Source organism: Schistocerca gregaria, chromosome 3 (assembly GCF_023897955.1).
Source record: "Schistocerca gregaria isolate iqSchGreg1 chromosome 3, iqSchGreg1.2, whole genome shotgun sequence".
Classification (NCBI taxonomy): domain Eukaryota; kingdom Metazoa; phylum Arthropoda; class Insecta; order Orthoptera; family Acrididae; genus Schistocerca; species Schistocerca gregaria.
Genome location: NC_064922.1, coordinates 591,614,466 through 591,632,080, shown reverse-complemented (window position 1 = coordinate 591,632,080; position 17,615 = coordinate 591,614,466). Strand labels below are relative to the sequence as shown.

The following is a 17,615-nucleotide window of genomic DNA, read 5'->3' as shown; positions in this document are numbered from 1 at the left end:
CGTCTGTAATGTGGATTCCAGTACTACATCCCAGAAAACTTTAGAACACACATTGACACCTGGAGACAGCCTTTTGTTATGGTCTTCATCATTTCCTTTTCCGGGCATACTGAAGTTGCTTGCCTTCCATGGCAGTAGTCTCTCAGACACTTGTACAGTGCCTCTGAACACTCCAGCCCCCTACGGTGACCAAAGGAAGATGGCCACCATAACGTATCAAAAATATAATTAGTATCGATCATCATTGCTAAAGCATACGTAAAACCACTATCTATTGTTAGTGAGATTGCCTTAATAATTATGTCTTCAGCTGACTTGCCACTTCTTAACCTGTACTGGTGAATGGTAACTGCTTATAATAATTTGTGATCTTGTAATCTTTTGCATAATAGTTTTCCATCTATCTTATCAAGAATGTTCAGAGGACTGTCTGTAGGACTTTGGTATCATTGGATCCTTGTCTTTCCCTTTACTTATAGTCACTACCTGGGTATTATTCCATTGTGCAGGCACCTTTCATCCAAGAGGCATTTGTACAGTTCGCTTACGTAGATATCTATTTAGTCACATAAGCCTTGTACTACTTTGGTAGGGTTCCCATCCAGTCTTCGAGATTTTTTGCTTTTTCAGCCTGAGAATTATTTGCCTAATTTTTTCTTGTGTGAAGGAATAAACAAGCTTATTGTTTGTATAGTTCCTGTAACATAGACTGTAATCTGTGCTGATCTGTTTCATTTTCTTCTTCGCTATCGGAAGCGGTGTTTCTATTAGCAGGGTGGCTGTCTACTCCCAACTTTCTGTTACTGTGCCATCATTTCATTTGAATGTGGACAAACTGTTGGTGATTGAATTTTTTTGCTGACTCTTTTGTTTTGAATTGCCAAGGGATTGTTTCTAAGTTAGTCTTTATGAATTGTTTCCATTGTATCATTTTTGTTTTCCATAACTCTTCCTTAAAATGCTGTTTCACATGCCTATAGCTAAGCAGCCCTCAGATTCTTTCTTCTTGTGTCATGCTGCTGTGATATATCTTCCTGGCTCTTCTTGTTTCACATCTTAATTTTTATAGTGTCTCAGTCCAGATGCAAGGTACTCCTCTAGAAGGATCTCTCCTGATTGGTATCAACACCTCCATTGCGGTATGTATGGGTGCTGTCAGTTCTTGCACTTAAATGTCTCCATCATTACACAGTGAAAGACTTTCTGGGCACTGAAACGCTCTTCTGAGTTCTTCCCATTTAGCCTCCTTGATGTCGGAATGGGGTCTTATGTCCATGTTTTCTATAGTATCTTGGATTTCCCTTCCAGTGATAGTATAATGTATGATATTGTGATCACTCTGTGTGATAACACACTTAACCTTCCAGCCTTTCATATGGCGTGCTTCTGCCATATCTGCTAAGTGACGTCTATATTTGATCTTTCTCTGAACCTCCTTTCATAAGGTGGCATACTGTGAGATGTATTCAGTAGCTATTGTTGAATTCAAACATGGTTTCCTCTAGTTGTCTTCCACAATCACCGGTCTTGCTTTGCCACAATACTGACTTTATGTTTACATCAGTGGTGTGTAGCAGAGGCCTTATTCTTCCTAAATGACTAATATCCTTTAACTTTAGCAGGTACGCATCAATCTCATGACTAAACTGAAAACACATAGCAACCAAGATGTAACTCTCCTTTCCGGTTAACGCTTCCACACAGACTACGTATTCTGTGCAATGGGTTGATGTTTTTATCACTGTGAGGGCCTTGTTGAATACTACTATTGGTGCCATAAGACATTACTCTTGAGTAACCATCTGGGTAGTTACATACATACTGTGGATATTTCCAGCCTTAGCATATTGTTCTTGCAGGCACAATACATCTAACTACAACTGTTCTGCCATTTTCTAGTCTCATGCAACACACTGGCATTTCTCATGACGTTAAACTGTCCTATTTTTACCTCCATTAAGGATGCTGGCTGTATATTCAACAGCCTGGTTATTCTCATCTGTAATCCCATGCTATAGGACTGTGTGTCATCACAAAGTAATTGTATAACATGTGCATGGAGAACGATACATATCTCCTCACAGAAACCTATTTCAATCCAGTTTTTACACTTCCGTTGTAGAGTGTGCACTTTGAGCTGGGTTCTGTCTACAAAATCAGAAACAGGGAAAGTTATACACCCTCCTTCTGGATGCATATTCCTTACCAGATGTCTTAACACTGTAGCAACCATCATCAGCACTTCCAGCATAGTGAGTTGCATCACATGCTCTGTGTTTTCATAAATCTGTAGTGTATCTATCCTGGTCTGTGGTCTATTACTTATGTCTCTAGTAGGTGTTCATTCCCATATGAAATGACTATGAGCCTCATGCTGTTTTTGTTGTAGATTTGTACCCTGCACTAGCAAATCTTCTTTTGCCTCTGTAGGAAGCACTATATTTTTCTCAGGTTGTGTGCTGTCACATTCTACATACAGATGCCCAGTTTTTGACACCAAATCTTTCTCAGCTGTATAATATCTTTTCTGTTGGGGAATAGTAGTATGAAATTTTAGTTTCCGAGAAGGATTTGTACTACATCTACAGTCTACACTGCTATTCATACAATATGTTTCTGTTCCGAGAATATTTCCTTTGCTAGCGACTGGTCTCCCCAAAATATAATTCCATATTGTGTGTTGGTAGAGAATGGAAATACTCACAGTAAGCTGCTTTCATAATGATGATGTCCCCTTTTTCAGAGACAATGTACGAGGTAAAAATTGAGCTGAGTCTCTTATGAAAGTTTACTATATGATTAGACTAGTTTATACTGCAGTCAGTCATAACACTGTGGAACTTAGTTGCTACAACTCTTTTCTATTATCTGTGTGGTGTGTGGTGGTCCAACTTGCTTTTAATTCTTCGTTTGTTGATTGTCCTCAGTGTCAACGCACTGCATTGCTACACTGGTTGAAGAATTGTGGTGTGGATTCCGTCACTGACTACTGTAAATTATGTAGCCGACAGGTGCATAGTTATATGGTCAGTGCACTATTGTTTAACTTGTGAGAAGCCTCATTACTAGTTAGCAGGCAAAACTTCAGATACTGCTACAATAGTTTCTTGTTGAACATCTACAAGCAGTAAAACCTAACCACAAAGTTCACAGGTCTTGAAGAATAACAAGTCACATGGAGCAGACACTGTCACTTTTTTTACACATGGCCTAATTGTTTAACGCTTGTTCCACAGTTAATTTGAAGCATTGTTGTTGTTCTAACCAGCACAGGTTACTTGTCTGTAACTCTGCCGTGGACTGACTGTGTCCTGACCAAAAATTTGGCCCACATATATCATCACAATAATCGGTACTGAAACTACACATTGTTTGAAGTTAAATTTACAGAAATTACAATTAAAACTTAATTTATTAAATTAACTGAATACATTGAAAAATTGCGTCTTTTAAACAGTTTCTTCTGCTATCAGGTTTAGGCCGAATTATTTGTTTAAATCATGAAATTAACAAAAATAGTTACGCCAACAATACTTTTGACAAAACCTCCTAATCACTTTGGAATTAATGAAGGGCTGGTTTTTCTAACATGTTTTCAAATAGAGCCAAATAGATACTTTAAGATTACTACTATTTCATCTTGTTAATAGTTAGCTCTTCCTCTGCCTTGCCAGTGGCAGCAAACTGAATGTACATTGTTTTATCGAAATTTAATGAGATATTGACACTGAACCATTTTACTACACCCAAGAGAATATTGTTAACAGATCCTCGAAGATCTTTACACATGCAAGATCAATCATTATTGTTGGCGCTGTGTGATGAAATTTCACTGTAGCTTAGTACATTTTGGCATGTCATTTATAAGTATCAGGAACTGTGAAGGACCAAGAATGGCTCCTTGTGGCACTCCATGTTTGATGCTTTTCCATTCTGATGGAGCCAAACTACTACAAAAATCATCTATACTGTCTAATACCACTTTCTAGTGCCTGTTGTTGAGGTATGGTTGTAACCACCTATTTGGTACACCACTTTTTGTTATCGTATTTCATGATTCACACTGTCAAAGGGTTTTCATAAATTACAACCCTTTTGCCACAATTTTGGCATTTAGAGACTCTAGAACTTTGTTTGTAAAAGCATAGATTGCTTGGTTGGTTGACAGATCATTTTGGAAATCTAGGTGTTCCAAAATTTTTGTTTATGTGAGCATTACCATTATCTTCAAAAACACAATTGAACAGAGGTTTCACTACAGCGTATTTGAGTCTGTAAGGCACAGTTCCTTGTAGTAAGGATGTATTAAAAATTTCACAAAGTACATTGCTTATAGAAGCACAATAGTGTTTCAAAAATTGTTGGAGATATTATATAATTCAGAATTTATGTTCTTCAGAGACATGATTGTTCTTTCAGTTTCAGATATTGTGATAGGGCCAATACGAATTCTATTGATATTTGTGAGAGTAGTATTTTGCGTAAGACTCATTGCTTGAGTAACACAGCCCTTGCTGCATACAGTTTTTGTTCTGACACTGAAAACGATTAGTTAAAAATGTTGGAACAAATACTACTCTAAACTAATCTAATCTTGGCTACATTTTCAGGATCACATACAAGATTTCCTTCATGTTTGATTTTGAAATCTTCTAAAGTTCTTTTGTTCTTCTACAACTCCCTCCAAACAATATTACAAATTGTCTTAATTTTAATATTAGAGTTGTCAGCTTCTTGGTCATAATGTAATGTTTTTGATTTTTGTTTCAATTTCTTTTGGATCTTACAATACATTTTATAATGGCCAAGTTTTGGTGTGACCTCAGACATTCTAATTGCTATGTAAAGTTCTCTCTTTGCATTAAGTGATTGCATTGTGATTAAGTGGTCCAGGGTCTGTTCAGGGATGCTGAAGTATTGTTTTTAACAAACTTTTTTGGAGAAACCGCTTCAAAGAGGAATGAGAGTTCATTTATTAATATATTAAATTTAGCATTAACCTCATCCACCCTGTATACCAGCCTACAGCCCATCTGCTACAATTTATGTTTAAAGATTTCCAGTGAGTCTTTGTTCAATAACCTTACATTTTTATAGGTGATGATTGTTTCTTGAGAAGTGTGCTGTCATGTAGAGTGAGGAGTTGTCCATCATGGTCAGACAGTCCATTCAAGGCAAGTTTGACAGTGAAGCTATGGCACATACTTACATCTATAAATATATTGTTAAATATATTGTCTATCAGAATGTCTGACTCTCAGATGAGATGTAGATTAAATTAGATGTACTTTTCATTCCAATTGATCCATAGTGACGAGATCCTCTGGGATATGGAAAATGTCAGAAAACAAGAATACACAATAAATATTTACAAAATAAGAACTGATATGCTAATGTACTTTCCGCAGACCCCAAATGAAACTGTCCTTGTGGATGTGGACTCAGTCAAAAACAGACAAAATCTTAAACATATTTACATTTGAAAGGATGTAAAACTTGTCACCAAATATTAAATGTTCGGTACACTTAGATGTGTATGCTTATTCTTAGTCTGATGTAACCACACATCATCAAATAAAAAAATAATAAAATGAGAAACATTTGGCAGCGTGTATTTACCATGATAACATTACTGCACAAAATTTGTAGAGAAGTTGGATTATATGTAATATTCACATTATGTGATATTATTAATGACATACATGCACCAAGATGTTCTGCTAAGCAATTCATCCATAGAACAGAAGGAGTTGACCACCAGCATATCCTTTATACTCTTCTCGAACTGAACTTTATCATAGTTAATTTTTTTTTTTTTAGCTTCTGGTGTGTTATTGAAAATCTGTGTTCTGAATAGTGACACCTTTCTGACTAAAGTGACTTTAAATCTTTATGGAAGTTATTCTTATTTCTAGTACTGATTCCATGTACAAAGTTGTTGGTTTCAAGAAAAGAGATATATTTTTAATGAGAAATTTCATTTAGAAACAATTATATTGGGAAGCAGTAGCTAGTATCTATAGTTCCTTTAACAGCCCTCTGCAGGACATTCATGAGTTCATACCACAAATAATGTATGTTGCATGTTTTAGGGCTAGAAAACTTTAGCTTGGCTTGATAAGTTACCCCAGAAAATAATTCTGTATGACATTATGGAATGAAAGTAAGCATAGTACACTAGCTTTTGAATTTTTATGTCACCTATATCTGACAATATCCGCATAGAAAATAGAGGATTGTTAAGGCACTTCAGCAGTTCTGTGGTACGCTCCTCCCAGTTATATTTATTAGCAAGCTGTAATCCAAAGAATTTAAGACTGCCAACTTCTATCTGCTTGTTATCATATTTTAGGCATATACTGGCAGAAAAACTTTTACAGGTTCTGAACTACTTATAGTACCTTTCTTCAAGGTTTAGTGGCAGACTATTGACTAAGAACATTTATTAATGTCCTTGCAAATTTTATTAGTTGACCTTTGTATGGCTATACTTGATTTATTCTTTATTGCTATGTTTGCAGCATTTGCAAACAAAACAAATGTGGCATCTGGTAATGTTATTCATGAAAGATCATTCACATATACATGAAAAAGTAAGGACCTTAAGATGGAGCCTTAGGATACACCACCTTTTATTGGTTTCCAGTTGGATAATGCTTGACAGCTTAATACATGTCTCTTTCCCATTGACCTCCTTTGTTTTCTGTCGAAGATGTAGGATTTCAACCATTTTGCAGCATTTCCTGTTACAACGTAATATTCAGAGTTACTTAAAGCACTATTGTGATTTGCACAGTCAAATGCCTTTGACAGATAACAAAATATACCAAGTAGCCTGTAATTTATTGTCTAATAAATAAAGTATATTCTCACAGTATATGTAGAAAGCCTTCTCAATATCAGAACCTTTTATAAATCCAAATTGCGTCTTTAGTAATATCTTATTTGTGGTTAGATGGTTAAGAAGATGACTGTATATTATCTTAACTAAAACTTTTGAGAATGACGGCAAAAGTGAAATTGGATTGAAGTTTGATGGTATTTATTTATCTCCTTTCTCATACAAAGGCTTAACTTCTAAATAATCCACTCATAAGAGACTGGTTATACAAATAAATTATAATTTAACTAAACTCAGAGGCACATTTTTAGTCAACTTTGTTGATGTATTATCATATTCGCTTGAATTTTTTATTTTAAGTATTTTATGCTGAACATTACTCCTACTGACTGGTGTTCTGAGGGTCATACTCATATTATTGTAGTTATCTGTAATGACTGGTCTGAGATATTCCATGGCAGCATCTACTGAACCTGACAGTGCCATCTTTTCAGTAACAGTTATGAAGTGCTTATTGAAAAGCTCAGCAACACTGCACACATGTTACCCATGTATCATTTAATCTTAATGCTATGTGCTCCTCTTAGCTCTCATTCTTCCAGATTCTTTCTTCACTATATCCCATATTGTTATTACTTTTTATCTGATATGACTATTCTTTCTGATAATGCACTTGCTTTGATATCTATCTTACTATTGTATTGAATCTGGTGTTCTCCTGGCTATTTTATTATTATTGTTGATACTCATATTAAAAGTTTGATTAGCTTACATGGCTTCTTTCTTGTTAAATTCTAGTGGTAGATTTTATTATGAAACACACACCACTGTATCTCAGCTATGTGGAAGAAAGAAAACTATCCAATATCCAGATTAAATACAGTTTACCTTTATCGCGAACTAAATGTCATTGATAGAATTCATAGAAATTAATGACATATAAAAAATGTCTTTCATTATCTGGTTTTATAGTCTTGGACCTAGCAAACTGTGATATTCTTCGGTTATATTTAAAAACCACTTTTTCATAGCAAAGTTGTCCATTTCACAATAAAGTTACATTCCATACTGTATTTTTCATTGTTTGATTTTCATAGCAAAATTGATTTAAATGCTTGCTTTTTACAGTGACCAGAGATGTTAGGTTGGTAGTTAGGGACCAGAAAATGTAGCATATATTTTTGGCAAAATCCACATCTATTTTCTTTGTAAACGATTAGATGCAAAAATTTTAATGGTTGTCATGCTACATGTGTCAAGACAAACAAATATTAGTTCTCTGAAATTAACTGTTGAAAGGAAAGTTGATTGGGAACTTCTTGGCCAGAATGTTTGCTTTTCCTAAAACTTCAACACCTTTTTCTTCCAAAATGGCCTTTGTTTTCTTCATTTGGCTGTATTTAAGCTATCAAAAATGATTGTTCTGTTGAAAAACAGCAGAATTTTTCCACCAATTAAGTGAGTGCATCTCCGATATAAGGTGTTTCTGGACCTTATTTGTCTTTTCCTGCCCAATTTGACGATCAAAAAATCTGCAGACTACTAATTTCGACCCCGGGCTTTCATATACCTACAAGCCATGCTTGACATTGCTACAGGTAGAACTGACAAGGCACTTAGCATAGTAGTAGAACCGAGGGTACAGCAACTTGATTTTAATAGTAGGGGAAGAATTTCAGCGCCATTGAAAAACATTACAGATTGTATTTTCCAGTCACTATATCACAGAGGGTGAGTGCTGTAGGCTATTGTCACATAAGGCCATGAGCTTTAACAGACGTGAATTTAGACTGGCCCAGGGAAGAGAGGAGTGCGGGGAAACAAACTCCACCACAATTTCACTGGGTAGCAGCCTACAGCAGAATTGACACTTTGTCACGAGGATCTCTTCTGGTGTTGTGTCGAGATCAAAATTTGTGATAGACTGGGATTAGTTACTCCCTTACTTCAAAGTAAGAAAAGAAAACAAGCAATGCACAACACAAATCATTTGGGTGTGGCTACCTTGCAATTGTTTGTTGAAGTCAGCAGAGTATTGTTAACAACAAGGTTCAGGCTCGAACTCTAGCGGTATTCAGTGCAACTACAGTTCATCTACAGTACATCTACTTCGCATTTATTGCAAAATGAAATTTTTTCGAATCCCTACTGTTGGTTAATATTGACCAATTATTGAACAAATTGCCTATTGTTGCACTGCACTATGAAGCAATTTAACAGTTATCTTGTCTCAATACAGTTTCCAAATGAATCCTTCGAGGTTAATTAAACTGATGTTTCACAAAACTGGTTTTGAATTGTGCTTTAAATTAAAATGACACTTTTAATTAACTTTTCCTCATATTATGCCTTCACAGTGCAGGTAGAATATTTTTATAAATTATAAGTTTGTCAGTCCTTTTGCTCTAATATATTTTTACAACCCAAGATACATATCGCTCACATAAGCTACCACTGAACTAAAGTTAACACTCAATGAGGAAACAAAGTGATCAAACTGAAATGAGCTAATAGAATGATCCGAACAAAGTGAGACCAAGATGCTATTGTCTCTATTACTAATAGATTAATACAGACAAACGAATTATAATCTAAAGTATTCTTACTGTTCTATTCTATTAGAATTATATTCCATTTATTTTTTTTATAACTAACACTTGAATATATAAATGAAACTAATTAAAGTTTATGTTTTAATAAAATTATGGCTCAAGACCATCAAAGCATTGCTACATTGTCGCCCAGAAGGCACCATAACAACATCGTATATTCAATGATCTCATTAACACATACTTGTGTCTACTGGTGATTGCTCACTATAAAATTTAAATTATTATTAGGTCTTAAATATTCCATTCTAATACTGTATGATCTTAAAAAATGCTCCTTAGATATTCCAAGGACTTCAGATTATTATACAAGATTTTTCAGTTTTTTATGCATTGTTTTACAATTTTCATTATTTGCTCTCTCTTGATCTTTCTTCTGGGTAGCTAGAGACTGATGATCTGGAACACTGAGGTCACAGATGCATGATCCTGTTGGGGCTGTGGCTGGCAGTTTAAGAGCTGAGCTCATCGGTATCATTTTCTCGAGGTCTTGGACTGCTTTCAGCACTCCAGTAGCCTCAACATGAAACATTTGTACACATTATAAGACTATTGACAATATTGACAAGTAGAGTTATGTATTAGTTTCTGTTATTCCAGATGTGAACTTCATGATTTACACAGTGTCTCACATTTTGTCTTCTCATCTATGCAGTCCATATACTGCTTTCTGTTTTTCATAAAAACAAGTCTCATATATTTTTCAGGAACACTGATTACAGTTCCTTTACTTTATGTCACCGAGATTTGTCCTTGTGTGCAACCATGAGTTAAAAATTTTGTGACTTGTTGTGATGACTGTAAGAACAGTTTCTTTCACAATTTATGCATTGGGGTATATCAGTGAGTCCTTTCATAGTTTCGTGGCAGAAATAGTCCATTTGAATGCACTGATTTAAAGTTACCAGATTCTGTACAGAAAAAGTCGAGTATGCATAAGCAATGACTGGTTAACATGTTTAGTCAAGAGCTTAGCAGACACAAGTATTCACAGTTAGCCATTATAAGAAAGTATACTGGTGGCAAAACCACTAGTTTTGATATAGTTAAGTGCAAATATTCATCTCAAACATGTGTTTGGTCCAAATGACCTCTATTGACTTTAAATCAAACTTCAGTCAAGCTGAGTAAACAGTCAGTTTATATTTCACTCATCAACAGACATAACTCTATCTATGCAACACATGCACCCTTGGATCAGTAATGCATTGTGCATATTGGAAATAATATATAATTACTCTTACATGCTTTGGAGGAACATTGATTAACAGTTAATAAAAATGAAATCAAGTCATAGCTGGAGGCTATTTAATCTATGTCCCTATCAGTTTTCTACAGAGTTGTAAGCTTGTTTTGAAAATCATTAGAAAAAGTCATTACTGAGTTGATGGTTGAGATGATAGGTTGTTATGAAAATTATTAAAACAATTCATTATTATACTGAATTATAGAGCTGAAGACTCATTAAATGCCCATCACTATTATTTCAAAATGAGACCATAATTAAAATTGAACATTTAATCATCATTGCAAGCAACCTGTTCACAGCTGAAAATTAACTTAAGTAGAAGCAGCTAAATATTACAACTGCGAGATAGCTGTTCATAAGCATTCATACTTTAACTAAGGACTGAGACCTCAAAAACTCCCTAAAATTTCATATGGAAATCAATTTCACTGCAGTTTTTACTGCTCTTGAACATCAAAAGCAATTAATTACCTAAAACTACTACGCATCATAAAATCTTTTTCAAGGAACATATACTTAAATCTAACAACAACCGACACAAAAAACCTTTTTGCTTAAAACTACATCATTACTATCTGCACTACGCACAGGACAAGGAACAAACAACTTTATTTGTAAAATCTTTTAATGTCCTTATGGGGAAAGAGGCCTTTTATTTTCCTCGTTTCTGGATAAGAGAGAGCAGATAGCTTCCTTTGTGAGAAATATCTTGAATATATCTGGAATAGAGAGCTTTTGTGCTTTAGGATGGTTTTTAAGAAGAATTTTCTCCCCTATTTTATACTGTATGGTTTGTCCTAGTTTTTTATCATACTGCAATTTTCTCTTATTGGCACTGCATCACAGTTCTTGTAAAATGCGACATATTTGTTCATCTTTGTTACCAGCTAGCTCAGGACCTCCAGGAAGTGGATCCAACCACTAATTCTTTTCCACCTCATCAAACACTACCTCAAATGGCATATGTCTAGAGGCTGAATGAGGTAAATTGTTAAAAACACTTTCAAATCCTGTTACAAAATCGATCCACTTAGACTGCTATTTTGCAGCATAAGATCTTATAAGCATATTTAATTCTTGAAAGATCCATTCAGTGAGGCTTGCTTGAGGAGTTCATGTGGATACAAAGATATGATCTTGAATGACCCTTCTACTAACAGCCATAGCTGTTGGAACTCTTATTAGATACAACTTAATATACTTATTAAGTAAGTCATACAGTGCTACTATATATTTAATGCAACCTCTGGCTGATGGCAATGCACCAGCAACATAACATGATTCCAGCTGCAATTGTTTTGTGTGACTGATAGGATGTAGCTCCATTCAACAATATTTATTGCTAGGTTTAGCCTATTGACATGTTATGCAAATTCGTAATACAGTAGTTACCTTTCTCTTCAAGTTGGATAATAGCAGCGCTGAAGTATTTTGGCTGTAGAATTTTTAGGTCTGCAGTGTCACCATACATAATGAGTAAACCAATGAAACTTAAAAGACGCTGCAAAGGAATGTAAACTTTTCAACTACATCGCTACTCTCGTGGAGTAATACATCAGCATACAGTATGTACTTGCTTGGAGCAACTGGATCATTGTCTTGAATTAAAGTTTGCTTAATTTTACCCAACTGAGGATATTATCTTGTAAATTTCCCACACTCCTACACATGTTTAGGTATCGTTGCCAAAAAGGGGAATTTTTAACTAGTAAGACTTTGAAACTGGATGTTATTGTTGTTGTTGTTGTGGTCTTCAGTCCTGAGACTGGTTTCTTGCAGCTCCCAGTACCTACTGCAGCCTACATCCTTCTTAATCTACTCAGTGTATACATCTCTTGGTGTCCCTCTATGATTTTTACCCTCCACACTGCCCTTCAGTACCAAATGGTGATCCCTTGGTGCCTCAGAACATGTCCTAGCAACCGATCCCTTCTTCTAGTCAAGTTGTGCCACAAACTCCTCTTCTCCACAACTCTATTCAATACCTTCTCATTAGTTATGTGATCTACCCACCTAATCTTCAGCATTCTTCTGTAGCACCACACTTCAAAAGCTTCTATTCTTTTTTTCTCTAAACTATTTATTGTCTATGTTTCACTTCCATATATGGCTACACTCCATACAAATACTTTCAAAAACAACATCCTGACACTTAAATCAATACTCAATGTTAACAGATTTCTCTTCTTCAGAAACTCTTTTCTTGCCATTGCCAGTCTACATTTGATATCTTCTCTACTTCGACCATCATCAGTTATTTTGCTCCCCAAATAGCAAAACTCCTTTACTACTCTAAATGTCTCATTTCCTAATCTAATTCCCTCAGCATCACCTGCCTTAATTTGACTACATTTCATTATCCTCGTTTTGCTTTTGTTGATGTTCATCTTATACCCTCCTTTCAAGACACTGTCCATACCGTTCAACTGCTCTTCCAAGTCCTTTGCTGTCTCTGACAGAATTACAATGTCATCGGCGAACCTTAAGGTTTTTATTTCTTCTCCATGGATTTTAATACCTACTCTGAACTTTTCTTTTGTTTCCTTTACTGCTTGCTCAATATATAGATTGCATAGCATCGGGGAGAGGCTACAACCCTGTCTCACTCCCTTCCCAAGCACTGCTTTCCTTTCACGCCCCTCGACTCTTATGACTGCCATCTGGTTTCTGTACAAATTGTAAAGAGGGAGGAGGGGTTACATCTAAATGGAAGGAAAAATGCAAATGAAATTGGTAGAAATTAACTTTGAAAAATGGTAGAGTTAATAAAGAAAGTAAATGTGCGGTCGTTACGTTAACAATTAACTGGTGTTTATTAGATATTTGAGATTTGGGGAAAATTACGGTCGCCAGTCCTATGGACAACTACTAGAATAGCTGAAAAAGAAAGGTTAATGCACATACAATTAGCACTAAAAGCATGGCAACTGAAAGTTGACACGTGTTGTGTGATAACTGAATGTTTGTCAGAAGTAATAAATTTTGCTACACTCTGACTTAATTTAGCAAAAGAATGAATAAAACCAGAAAATTAAAAATTAATTTAGTGACTGAAATTAATAGTGAACTTTGTTTCTGAAGCACTATGAAATAAAATAAAATAAGGTTAGTCTTGGGCTACTTCAACAATCAGCTCAAAAGCAACTTGAATCTACGCAATTTAGAAATAAGAGATTTAGCTTTGAACTTGAATTAAATGATTTTGAACAATTAACGATAGTAAAATTTAGTACGTACCAAGCTGAGCTGCAGTCACAGGTTAGCTAAAATATGGTAACAAACTCGTACTCGTAATTTGTGCTTGTGTAATCTAAATATAGTTCTGTTTGGTTATTGTAGCCAATTAATTTGAAATTAAAGCAGTGAAATGGAATGATATTGATTTAATGCTGGCATTTGAATTTTAATGACACACAGGTTCATTTTGGAAAAGGAAGGGACCCTGCTTGGTAATTGGGACAATGAGCAACAAAGGTTCATGCTAAGTTGCTGTATTTCAGTGATGCAAATGGAACAGTTTGAAAAGCTGAGGTCTGCCATACAGTTCTAAAACTTTATGTGCTTTAAGTTTCCCTTGTTGGTTGACTGAAGGTTTGAAGTCATTGATTGAGGAGGTGTCGACAATCACTTATTGTCGGGCATCGCTGTTGCAGAAGCTGGATGTTGGCGCGCCTTCTTCTCAACATGATCACCAGGTGAAATGGGCAGCTAATATTTCCCTCCTGCGACACCGTGCCAGAAATTGCAGATTACAACTGAACAAATTGGACAAATATAAGAAATTAAGGAGATAGACCTGGAACAAGCTGAAAGATACGGAAGGAGTGAAAAGTATCAGAAGGATCTTTAGGCAGTAATTGACTGAGACAGAGGAAAGTAATAGATTGGATGACAAATGGGTAGCCGTGGGAAATGGGATAGTGAACATAGCAGAATATCAAATAGGTGAAAAGACAATGCCCTATAGAAATCCTAGCATAACATAAGCAATACTGAATTTAACTGATGAAGGGACATGATATAAAAATAGTGCAAATGAAGCTGGCCAAATGGAATAGACATGTCAACAAACTGAGATTGATAGAAAGTGCAAAACTGGATAGTGGAAAAGGCTAGAGGAGAAATGAAAAGCTTAGAAGTGTGCATTACTATGGGAAACATAGATACTGCCTACAAAAAAAGTTAATGAATGAAGCACCTGTGTGAATTTTAAGACCTCAGATGGCAGGCCAGTACAAGTTAAAGAGGGAAGGCTGAAAGGCGAAAGGAATGTATAGAAGGATTATACAGGGAAAATGAACTTGAAGACAATATTGTAGAAAAGGAAGTGGAAGCAGATGAAGACGCAATACAGGATGCAAGAATGCAAGAAGAATGTGACAGACCACTGAAAGACCTAAGTCGAAGCAAGACCATTGGAACAGACTACATTCCCTCAGAATTATTCAGATTCTTGACAGAGCCATTCATGACAAAACTATTCCACATGGTATGCAAGATGTATGGGACAGGTGAGATACTCTCAGGCATCAAGGAGAATGTAATAATTTCAATATCACAGATGGTAGATGTGAATATTACTGAACACTAAGTTTGTAATAATTTCAATATCACAGATGGTAGATGTGAATATTACTGAACCCTAAGTTTAGTAAGTTGTGGTTGAAAATACTGACATGATTTATTTATAAAAGAATAGAAAAACTGGTAGAAGCCTGCCTCAGGGACGATTAGTTTGAGTTCCAGAGAAATACAGGAACACACAAGCTAATACTGTCCTTACAAGTTATCCTAGAAAACAGGCTTATGAATGACAAATCTAAATATATAGCCCTTGTGACAATGTTGAGTGGAATATTCTCTTTGAAATTATAAAGATAGCAGAAATAAAATACAGGGAGTGAAATATTCACTACAACTGTACAGAAACCCGACTGCAGTTGTAATAAGAAAGGGATCTAAGAAGGGGGCAGTCATTGAGAAGGGAATGAGACAGGGTTGTAACCTATCCCTGCCATTAATTGGTTTGTACATTGAGCAAGCTGTGAAAGAAATCAAGGAGAAATTTGGAAAAGGGATTGAATTTAAAACTTGGTCATGGAATTAAATCAAGCAATGTTGAGGGAATTAGATTAGTGAATGAGACACTTAAAGTAGCAGATGAGTTTTATTACTTGGGCAGCAGAACAACTGAAGATGATCAAGTATAATAAGAGAATATAAAATACTGATGGGCAGTAACAAGAAAAAAGATTTCTGGCAATGAAAATTATGCAGCAACATGAGACAGACATAATAGAAAATTAGTATTTTATTATATTATTATTATTATTAAGAAACTGTCACTGTACTGCTTAATGATACGTGTTAGTAATTCAATTGTACATGAGTATAAATTGAATAACTTTTGGTGCACACGTTTTTTCATGTTATCATTTGTGGTATTTTGTCATTGTGCAGGTATTAGAGGAAAGAGTACAGCATATTGAATACGTACCTGCAATGCCAGAACAATATTATCAGCCTACAGGAAGAGAAGTACAACCAAAACCTATTGGAGAAGAGTCTGGCACAGTTGTCTTTCAATACTACCCCATGAGTGCTGTCAATTATGTAAGTGCACACAGTTGTCATATTCTATAGGTACAGACAGACAAAATGTGGGTATTTTGTTGTAACTTAAGCTAAATGTGAACTGTAGAAATAGGTCATATATATATAGTATTATTTTCCTATTCTCCTTCATGATATTTTGTGTCATGTAAAAATAAAAACCCAACTCTCGAAGCTAACTGTAGACATAATAGCTGACAAATGTGTTGGTTTCCTCAAACAGATTGCATTTTATTTATTGGAATATAAACAGAAAAATATTTATTTCCCAACTAACATTCCACATAGGTAAAAACGTTGACCAATCATTTCTCTTGGAAAACTCTCCTACTTAGTCCTTGATTAGCCTAATTTCCTCCACCTTGGTTACCCTCTTTTTCCTGATGAAGTAACACCTATTTGTGGAAATTGTTCTTTATGTGCATTTTGTCTGATTACAGTTTTATTTCAAAGAACATTTTTCTTAGTGGTTCATTTGATGTATGCATCATGTAGTAGTGTAGTTATCCACTTGAACACTTCTTAATGTTTCATCCTTATTTTATATCGGTTTCATACAGTATTTTCTTATATTATCATACAGACTTGACCTGTGCTGTCATTTCAGTTTAGCCGCTCTAGTGTTGGAGGTAGCAAATACTTTATGGATGCAAGTCCTGTTGAGAATCCAGATGAACTACGATTTGAGTCTCGTTTTGAATCAGGTAATTTAGCCAAAGTGGTGAAGATTACAGACACTTACTATGAGCTCTATCTTCGTACTGACCTGTATACCAATAGACACATGCAATGGTTCTACTTCAGAATAGAGAATACACGATCCTGCATAATGTACAGGTATGTTAATGTATTTAGGAACAAAGTCTGTTTTTGATACCTTTGTATAAATCAACCTTTGTATAAATCAACTTCACAGAAAATATGTAAAAATGTTCAGAGTATTTCTATGCCAATCTAGCTTATTTGTGAGAGACATTATTATAAAGTTATTGTGCAACTGGCAACATTATTCTGTTTCTTATGTAAGAAAATTTAATGCTTAAATTAAATAAACATTTTACCCTTACAATATCTAGGTTCTCAATAGTAAATCTTTCAAAAGCAGATAGTCTTTATAGTGCAGGCATGAAACCTCTCATGTATTCTACAAAAGATGCTCAGTTAAACCGCATTGGTTGGAGGCGATTTGGTGACAACATCACTTATTTCAGGAATGATCCAGTGTGAGTTACATCTCAGTAGTAACTACTGCTGTTGTGTCATTAACTGCTAAAAATCTATCAGCAGTTCTCTTTAATTTTCA

At 35.2% G+C, this 17,615-nt stretch overlaps 1 protein-coding gene across 2 annotated transcripts in view; it reads left to right on the top strand.

Annotated features, from left to right (window-relative positions):
- Window positions 1-17,615, top strand: part of LOC126356308 (cytosolic carboxypeptidase Nna1-like) — a 550,530-nt gene that overhangs the window by 110,768 nt on the left and 422,147 nt on the right. For both annotated transcript variants that reach the window (XM_050007259.1, XM_050007260.1), the window contains 3 exons: window positions 16,160-16,312; window positions 16,920-17,149; window positions 17,389-17,535. In XM_050007259.1, the coding sequence (XP_049863216.1) occupies window positions 16,160-16,312; window positions 16,920-17,149; window positions 17,389-17,535 (530 nt within the window). The remainder of the gene's footprint in view (window positions 1-16,159; window positions 16,313-16,919; window positions 17,150-17,388; window positions 17,536-17,615) is intronic.